The following is a 9,870-nucleotide window of genomic DNA, read 5'->3' as shown; positions in this document are numbered from 1 at the left end:
ACTACCATCAAACTGCATCAAAACGAAGGAGGCTAAAAGTGTGAAAAAAAGGCCTGGAAAGTTTCAGAATCCAGAGCATCTTTTGCAAAACGTGTGGAGCCAGCGTGAGGGAATGAGCCTCTATGGCTCCTGTGATACTGCGTCAGGCGCGTGACACCAGAGAAAAGAAGCTGGAAGAATCCTAAAATGTATCAGGTTATAACATCCGCTCAGATTTTGCCAAACACAACAGAGCTGATTGGACGGTGCTTCACAGCACAGATGAACACTGACCTAAAAAAAACGGTGAAAGCAGCCCAGGAGTTAGTGGAGATAAATGCAGAATATAGTCAGTCACCTCAGGTCTACGTGATCGGGCTGCATTTCAGTTGCTCAACACAAACTTTAGGAAAGTCATTGTCTATTGACTATTATGATTTTATTAATGGGTGTGGTCAACAGCCAATTCCATCTGAGGCACTGAACCGGATGATCCAACACATTAGAGCTAGCATTCCTAAACCCTTCCTCAGATTTGAATGTTAATACTCAAATTAATACCAAGCCTGCTAATAAAACCTGTATTTCAAAGATCCTTGGATACATTTAGGTATAAAACAATAAATGTGTTTGTGTTTGAAGGTCTGACTGCGTGACAATAAGGCCGACCACTTTCAAAACTGGCCCCAGAACACTCATCAGGTTTGTGATAAACTGAAATATAAGAAAATACGTGTCAGAGTCCAGATGTTTCCAAGCCTTAATGTAAACTAAAACTGTTTTCATTTGTCCATCTGATTTGTATCAAGACCTGAAAACAAACCAGTCCATCTGCTTCTTTATACACGTAGAATAGATAAAGAGGTTCTTTGATACTATGAAACAGCTCCATCGTTTGGACATTGCTATTAACTACAGTTTGATCAGTTAAAACTCTGAATGAGGTGAATTGGTCGTGCACTACTACAGTGGGATGAGTGGATGTGAGCGTGCATGAGAAAAATAAATAAATAAGCAGAAATCATGTAAATTCGGTTTTTAATCAACATTTGAAAACAAATCGGACAAATGAAAGACTGCTTCCGCTTTTATAAACTAGATGTGGCTTTCAGGTTAAAACCATTTAAGAAAACACATCGTTTTCCAGAAAAGAAAGAAAAAATTTAAACGACAAGACAGAAAAGAAAAGAGCAGATTTTCAGAAAGTAAGTTAACATTTCAAAAGTGTTATTACTGACAAACTCTCTCTTCAGCGCCGTCTTAAGCAACCTCAGGTATCAAATGGAAGCAGTCTCAAGCCCGTACAGTGTGAACATGTGGTCCTTGGAGAATAAAGGGAAAACAGGGGAAGATGACAAATGCAGATTTAGTCGTTGCACATTAAGGACAGTTTGTAACATCGTGACAGAAAACACCTCAGATTTAATGAAAACCCCTCAATAGAAGCACGTGGAGCAGTGAAATGCAGAATATTCCTTAACTCTACAGGGCTTAAATGTGTGTGTGTGTGTGAGAGGGGGTTAATAATGTTTACTTTTAAACTTTCAGGGTGGACAAACAATCATTTCGATATAACTGAGCTGCAAGTCGGGTGAAATCAGAAAATTAATGGTTTTGGTTTCATTCTGCAGCACAAAAGGAGTCGTGGATATTAGTCACATGTTTATTTGGTCTTGTCAAAAGAGGCTGCACAAAAAAAAAGAAAAAAAAAAAGAAAAAGGGATCCAACACATCTTACATCCCAGATCTACTGGGAAACGAGGAAAACTTCGAGCTGGCTGAAGTACAAGATAGTGACACGTATGAACAAACATACATCATTGAAAGAGGGGCAAGCCAAATTCCTTTCCCAAGCAAATTCACATGTAGTAACATTAAGGCTTGTTGGTAAGGAAGATATACATCCCCACTGAATATCAATCTGTTTTCCTCTCCCAATATTTCTGTGTTAATCTCCTCTTGTATTGAATCAGGGCTGAACTGCTGAGACCATAAAATATTCTCGTCTTTAAAGAGCTGTTCACTGAAAAAAAAAAATAATAATAATTTGACATGAAAAGTTACAGAAGAAAGAAAAAGAGAAAAAAAAGGAATAATTGAAAATGTTTCTGTTAATTTGCGGCTTGAATACAAGGTGATATTACAGCTCATATCAGTGAAGCTACACACAGAATCAGAACAATTACAGCTGACATTCAGATAGAGTCCAATCAAACAACAACCATGCTGAGGGGGGGGGGGGCAGCGGTCTGATGAAAGCAAAGGAACACGAGAAGACAACCGGGCCCAAAATAATCAAAGATGGTGACAAAACCGAGGTGGATGTTACAGCTACTGTGTATCTACATCAAAATAAAATGCCCTCCATCTTCCCCTCTGTCTCCCTTTCACAAACTCCTATTTCTCCCCCCCACCCCCTCCTTTCTCAGAGAATTATCCACCAAGTTCTCCACTGCAGCTCCTTTCTATTGTACTTAAAACAGGCTACTTCCACTTAAATACAAACCTTAATGACACCCCCCTCCCACCCAAAAAAAAAAAAAAAGATGTCCCCTTCTCACAAAGTATAAAAAAAATGTTGACCCCGCCCTGACTGTATTATTACACACATTTCTCAAAAACCTTCTACCCACCCACCCAGCTACACAACTAGAACCCCGACCTAGCCCCACCCCCCCACCCCTGCCATGTATTTAATATAAACGCTACCCATTCTCTTCCTTTCTCCAATTACAAATATCTGTTTTAACTGCAGGACATGTCACGTAGATCTCAAATAATAAACTGGGTATCACCAAAGCCATTTGTGAAATGATTAATATTCCAAGATCTACCTGAATGTTGCGCCACCAAATCATTCCGGGGGTTGATTTGGAAATGGGCAGTACACATAACACCCCCCTTCCCTCCCTACCACCCCTCCTCTCGTCACGCCCACCCCCCTCTACCAGAAGTCCCGGCGATGATAGGCGTCTGGATCGCAGTATTTGGTCACCACCACTCTGTTAGCAAACTTCCTTCCGGTTAGCCCCTGCATGGCCTTCTGGGCATCAAACACCGAAGTGAACTCCACAAAGATCTGCAGAGGAACACAAAAACAACAAACGTGATGTTTGTGACACGTGATGACGGTTACCTATCACAACAACCGCATTAAGACTGACCCACACTTGGGTTACTGCTTACCTTGCCAGTCCCAGGAATCTCCAGGCCATCCACAGGGCGAGGGATCTCAATGCTCTTCACTTGGCCGTACTTGCTGCACTCATCCCTGACATCTTCCACTATCTCCTCGTATTCTTCATCATCCAGGAGCTCCTCGGGGGCCACCATGTTCATCAAGCACAGTACCTCAGTGGGCAGACCACCCATCTGAGTCACGGAGCTGTTCAGGCCTGGCACCTGCAGCGTCACTGGGGTCTGGTTTATACTTGTCTGCAAGGACAGACACAAGATTTGCAAAAGGCCAAAAGGCTTATTTGATGGCAGTTTTCAGTGGAGAACATATCAGCGACAACAATGTGATAGTTGGAAGCTGATGTTTGCAATGCACACAAAATTGTGCTTATCAGGAAAGATTCAATACTTCTGTACAGTTGAGAAGAAGAAGATTAATTCCTGAAGGAGATCCAATCAGAAACTCATCTTTTCCCATTTCAGAAAGTCTAAAAGAGCATCAAGCCTCCCACCATCCTGCTGTCATCGGTCCAGTTGCTGGACACTTACCAGAGTGGCGTTCTTGGATCCCACGCTGGCTCTCTGCACCAGGAGCTTCTTGTCTCCCAGCTGCATACCGTTCAGCCCAGCAATAGCCTAAAAAAAAAGACGTCCAAGTTTAAGTACGAGCTTCCAAAAACTTGTACAGCTGGTGCACATTTTTCTCTGATGAGATATCTTACCTGATCGTTCAAGTTGACATCAACATATTCACAAAAGGCGTATCCTTTGGATAGGCCTGTGGCGCTGTCTTTAACCAGGTTAAAGGCCTTCAGAGGGCCAAATGACGTCAACAGCTCCTTCACCTAGAAACACAGACCCGAGAGTTTTTCACCGATTCAAGACGTTTCCATCACGGTAACAGCACAGCTCAAACTTCGCCACTAGGACGCGTCTACACCCGTGCAAGAATAACAAGGACCAAACATTTGGTTTTCTCTCGTTTATCCTTGAGCGAACCCCAGTTTAGAGGCAGAAACACTGACCTGGTCATCATTCAGGTAGTTTGGCAAACCACCAATGAAGAGCTTGTGAGCTGAGTCAGGAACCACTGTAGACACCACACCTACATGGCGTGCAAAGACGACAGAGGGGAACATCAAGAGAGGCAGGGCAGGCTCAACTAAAGAGTAATTTGGTGAATACTTTTGAATTGTGCCACAAGTACTTAGGGTTAAAAACCATTAATGGTCTGTGTACCAGGCACATAGACACTGGGGTTCTCGCTCATGCCAGGTAGTGGCTGGTAATCGTGTGGACGACGAATTTTCAGACTCTGGCCTTGAAAGATGATTCCATCAAAGGCCATTGCCTGTGTCGTTTCGTCCACTGAACGGAACTGTACAGAAACATTTAAATATGATTAAATATCAAAACAAGATCATCAAACATGGACACGCCGATCACAAATCATGGACGAGGGCGTCGTCTAACCTCAAGGAAGGCAAAATTCTTATCCTGGTTGATCTGTACTGCGAGCACAGGATTCCCAGGGGCCTGAGTAAGACCACCCAAACGCATCTGTGCGTTAAAGAAGTCCATCATTGACTCCTGCACCGAAGAGAGGTTGAAAAGAAAGAGTTAGTTTACCTTAAAACGGTCTCAACGCATCACTGAGTCACTCAGAGTACTCACCTCTGTAATACCAAAGGGGATGTTTCCCACATAGAGCCGACGGGCCTGCCGGGTCATCTGACTGCCCACGACCGGAACCGGGGTGGGAGTAACAGCCAGGCCATCGGGCGTCATGGTTGGCAGAAGGGCTGTGGCGGGGATCTGACCTGCCGCTGGACAGCAAACCCAAAGACGGTTACAGTTTAAAAATACACAAAGACAGCATTAACCATGTCAGAAATACCCAAATCAAATTCAACCCTGAAGCTTAGAAATGTACTATCACAGGATCAAGGAAGTAAAGAGTTACCTTGCATGGCTTTGTACTGCATGGGGGTGATGTGTTCAAAACCAGGTGGAGGGACATCCCAGTACTTCTTCACCTTATTCTTCTTCTTCTCACGGTGGGGAGAGCGGCTGTTTGGGACACAGAGGAGCAGAGGTGGAAAAGAAAAAGACGTCTCTCACTAAGCAATAAAACACTAGAGCAGATGATGGGTCATGTTTTCAGAAAACTAGGTGACTTTTAAGGAGGCTGCTTCCAGCAAAACATTTAAAAACTGATGGTTTAGAGAAGAGGAGGGATACAAAGCCCTCACCCTCATTAATTATTTCAACGATAAGTAAATCATACATAGAATCAGGTACAGGCAGTGTTGCACAAACCAGCTTTGTGTTATTTTGCTGTATTACCTTCCAGCTTTGTCCTGGGGGAAGCTGGGTGGTGAGCTGAAATGACATTGGAAGGGTTTCACATTTCTTTGAAACAAATCACAACAACCAACATTTCCACCTAGAAAAAGAATTGGATCCTAAATTACGCTTCGGCTCTCCAACTACAGAAAACAATAGGGAGTTCTCTGTATTTTCACTGAGCTTGAATTTCTGTGCAGGTGTTGTGCAAATTTTAAATTTGCACTTAAAATTTGGGAAATTTCTGCACACATTTCCAGAAATATTCAGCAAGGGTGGCTGAAGAAAGCACAGAAACACTGCAAGACGGATCAATTTCGGTCCTGGAGAACACGCTCAGTCTTCCCCTCTGAACAAGGCTACGAGCTCCTTTTTGCAGCTTCTCTCAGAACGCGTATAATCGACAGGGTTGATCGATATGAACCTGAGGTGCCATTAGAAGTGGGTTGATGAAGCTGCATTTCCTTAGCAAGCAAGTTTGATTGATCTGTTTCCCGTGAATCAGCAAACTATGTGACACTATAGACCGCCTACATTTGGCGCGCTCATATTTTACACACAGCGGCAGAGGGAGCTCACAGGGATGGTCATTGTTGGCATCGAGTGGTCGCTCAACTCTGTTGTGGATACTAAAGCAAAGTGAGGCTTAATGAGGTGGAAGAGGAGTCGTCTCCTGTTGCTGTAGCAACAAGAGACATGAGGGATGCCGTTTCATCAACAAACCCAGGTTTGGAAAAAGAGGAAACTCAAGTTAGTTAATATCTGCAGTTCTTGAACAGTTTTTGTCACCTTTTAAGATGACACACATTTCCGATGCACATGACTAAAACGGTGTAGGATCAACAATCTCAAATAAACCAAAACACCCAAAAAAATTTAATAAAAAAATAACAGCACCTAAAATATTCAAAACTGATGAGAACTGTGCAAAGTTATGCAACAGAAAACAAGTCAACGGAGCCGAAATAAGTAATAAGATCTGTTTCAAATAAAGTGAAGCAACAAAATACAGTTTAAGCTAACAGGACAGTTTATGACCTGTAGTTGAGGAGAACGACTAATATTCACCCTGTTATGTATAAATTCCCCTTATGTGATTAAGGCAAAGGTGGAATTTCCCCTAAAAAAAATTCATCAAAATCATTTCAGGCCCCGTTCTAAAATGTAATAATTCAGTGTGCCTCAAAGCTGATGTGCAATTAAATTTGTGAACTACTGTTAACACAATTGGAATAGAGATTAAACACAGCAGCTGCAAAGAGGCAGCGGTGGATTTTACATCTTATTTGATTTTCTGATCAGCTGCTCACACTGCATTACCACAAGTAACACCTTTTAAATGAGTACGGAGTAACAAGGAGCAACTGTTAAGTTATACCAGAAGTCGCATTAAATAAAAAGTGAGACACAAAGCTGAAAAGTAATCTAATGCAGCCTGTGCAGAACTATACTTTCAACTCCAGACTTGGTGCAATCTATAAAAGCTATAACCTCAGACAATAACTAAAAAGACAAATGGGGGTTAAAATATAACAGACAGACCTTTTCCCTCTGAGTCACAGGAGATGTTATTGCAAAAATGTGCACATGTATGGAAAATTTCCTTCAGCTAAAGGCCAGAAGAGTCACTATTGAATACTATAGCTCACGCTCAATGTGTGAGAATCAGACCGAGTGTCAACATGTTCCAAAAACATGTGATATTGTTCTACGCTAAAGCATATAAGCAAAGAATCTAAAAATCAAGCAAATATTATTGCAGGAGTTCTATCAAAATGTGTCCGTGTCATTTCTGATTGCAGGATTATCTGAAATTATTCACAGAGCTATTTATAGGTGAGCCTTCATATTCTGCTTTCAACGATCAGGAACGCAAAAGAGGCAGCTGCAGCTGTTACTGTGTGTTTAAAAGCCCGTCCCGTGAGCTTAAGGCAAAATTCATACTGCAATTAGCACCTGGGACAGATGGTTAAAAACTGGTATCAAAATGGGGGTCTGAGTGCAAAAATAGCGAGCTTAATATCAAACCTAATAATTAATTTTTTACCAGTAACAAAAGAAAAATGTATATGTTAAACTGCTTGAATCCTAAAGTTTGTTGATCCAAAAACACCCACATGTAAAAGGATATGCTGAAAAGTGAGTTGATAAGTTAGCTTGTTAAAGCTAACTTATCAACTGTATTCAGATGTTGAAATCTCAGCCGATCAAAGTTTTTTTTTTAAGTGTCCTTTTTAGTGTCCTTTATAATGAGATTTTTTTTTAATTATTATTCTTTATGTACTTTTGTCTCAATAAAAAAGGCTTTGAGGTGAGCGCTAAACACACTTTGACAAGTGTGGTGATTAAATCTAATGGAAGTCCAGTATAGATGGACAGTTGATGAGGTGGGAAGTTGGTTGATCCAGGTGTTAGTGCATGTGGGTACTAACCTGCGACGGTGTCTGCGCTCCTTACTGTCTGTGCGGCGATCCCGGCTGCGTCTATCCCTGTCTCTGCTCCTCCTTTTCCTCTCTCTGCTGCGGCTGCGGGATGAGGACCGACGGTGATGGCGATTCTCTTTGTCCCGTTCTGCTGAAGGATTAGAGTGCTTGTAAACATATTCAACTACCATACATACAGCAACATAATATGGCTAACGCCTCAGTCTGTTAAACTAACTCACTTCAGCTGGAAATTAGCCAGGAAACAACAAAATGCTACCAACAATAACTGAGGTCAGTCAAAGGCCTGTTTCTCCTTTTTTTTTTTTTCCTGGGCCAGTTGGTTTAGTCTGACTTCCTAATTAGTTTTCAAATGACAAGTTACCCTACTTTGAGGCAGTTATCAATGAGATCCTAAATAAATGTAAAAAAAATAATTAGTGCCGAGTTAAACAAGCAAATCTATAAATCCTAATAACGTTTTATTAAACAGTTCTGCTTTAAATCCACATTTTGGTTGTTACTTTAGATTTACGTTAAATAGTATAAAAGGTGTTAATACTCAGTTCTATGATAATTTCGGAGAGTTTATATTAATCTCATTAAGCTAAAAGAGCTTTATGATGAGAACTTATTGAAAAAACTTGTACAGTACAATACACTGTGTTGAGCACAGGGTTTGTAATTAATTGGGAAAAGCATGTGTCTGATCAACAAACGGCCATGCTAACAATGTGGCAGGCAGGTCGGTAGTTCATGTAATTTCATTTGTTTGTTTTCTAAAAAAAAAATAAAAGTCCTTTGTTTTATTTTTAAAGGCGTGGTTGGGTGATTCTCCAGTGAGTTGTAGCAACATTTGTAAAGGGCAGCACAGCCGTTTCACTACAGCTGCTAGAAACAAATGCTAAGTGCCTATTTAAAAAAATATTTCGTTATTAAACCAAAATCTAAGTTTTAATAACCACCGCCCCGGAACTTTTTTTTAAGCAGACTTGCCGCTTATCCAACGTTATTCAATTCATAATAAGTTTTGTTGGACGTATAAACTGACAACGGCGCAGCTATATCGTAGCTCAGAGGCTTTACGGTGGCAGGCTAACAGTGAGCCTAAGCGTCCCAGTAAATAGACATAGCCATGGTAGGGTTATTTGGTAGGTTAAACTGATTGAGGCGATCAAAAACAATAGTTACAGAGGCGTTTTCAAATTCTGATGTTCAACTTAGTTATTTACCTTGGTGGTTTTCAGAAAGCTGTCTTTCGAATTCGTCGAAGTCCGACATGTCTGGGTTGAAGCCTACGGCGCTCTCAGGGACTGCGTTCTTCAGTTGGTGGTAGCTAGCTTAAGCTAGCAACAAAGTGAACAACCCTCTTAAATACCACTGCTTCGCAGATGTAAATCGAGCAATTAGCTTCGGTCAGTAGTCTTCTTTGACACCAGATTTAACAAAAGTTAATGACTGGCACACACAATAACGACGTGGTTTTCATTCACAGCGTAACAGAAGGAATCACTGAGAAAGAAAAACGTGTTCGCGTAAGTTAGCCTGCTAATGTTAGCTAACTAGCTTGTAGCAAAGTCCAGAAGAAAAGGCCCGCTGCTGCACACACCGCCGTAGGAGCTGGCTAGCTCGGTTGCGACAACGAGCACGAAATGAATGAGACTCCTATCCAAGCTAGATGCAAATTCCAGGGGGTCACAGGCCCACAAGGTGCAACTGTTTCACTTTGTGAGCCAAATTTTTACGCTCTCTATTTTTTAAAGGCTACAGAAAACAATGAAGGTTTCGATATGTATGCCCGCTTTTTTGCTCTGTCTTCCAGGTACCCCGTGACACCGGAAGTTGATGAATGTTAGATTTCCGGTGAAAGAACAAGATGAACGTATAAGCAGTACCACGGCCACACAAAATAAAAGCTTAAAAATATATATATATTTTTTTGTTA

The 9,870-nt window shown here is 41.4% G+C and overlaps 1 protein-coding gene across 4 annotated transcripts; it reads right to left on the bottom strand.

The window, feature by feature from the left end:
• Window positions 1–1,000: 1,000 nt before the first annotated feature.
• Window positions 1,001–9,771, bottom strand: u2af2a (U2 small nuclear RNA auxiliary factor 2a). Of its 4 annotated transcripts, none has more exons than XM_072394092.1 (12): window positions 9,158–9,771; window positions 7,935–8,076; window positions 5,503–5,538; window positions 5,120–5,226; window positions 4,831–4,982; window positions 4,630–4,746; window positions 4,378–4,534; window positions 4,182–4,261; window positions 3,879–4,001; window positions 3,706–3,792; window positions 3,166–3,414; window positions 1,001–3,058 (listed from the first exon to the last, which is right to left on the bottom strand). In XM_072394092.1, exons 1-12 carry the CDS (start codon window positions 9,204–9,206, stop codon window positions 2,924–2,926), a joined length of 1,434 nt encoding a protein of 477 aa, XP_072250193.1. In that variant the 5' UTR covers window positions 9,207–9,771; the 3' UTR covers window positions 1,001–2,923. The 4 variants fall into 4 exon arrangements, with proteins under 4 accessions (XP_072250193.1, XP_072250195.1, XP_072250194.1 ...); XM_072394094.1 differs by having other exon boundaries at window positions 4,396–4,534; XM_072394093.1 differs by having other exon boundaries at window positions 7,935–8,073.
• Window positions 9,772–9,870: the final 99 nt, after the last annotated feature.

This window comes from Leuresthes tenuis, unplaced genomic scaffold, assembly GCF_036924035.1.
Source record: "Leuresthes tenuis unplaced genomic scaffold, fLeuTen1.0.hap1 SCAF_10, whole genome shotgun sequence".
In the NCBI taxonomy this organism is placed as follows: Eukaryota; Metazoa; Chordata; class Actinopteri; order Atheriniformes; family Atherinopsidae; genus Leuresthes; species Leuresthes tenuis.
Note: the sequence above shows the minus strand (reverse complement) of the source record. Positions and strands in the feature narration are given on the sequence as shown.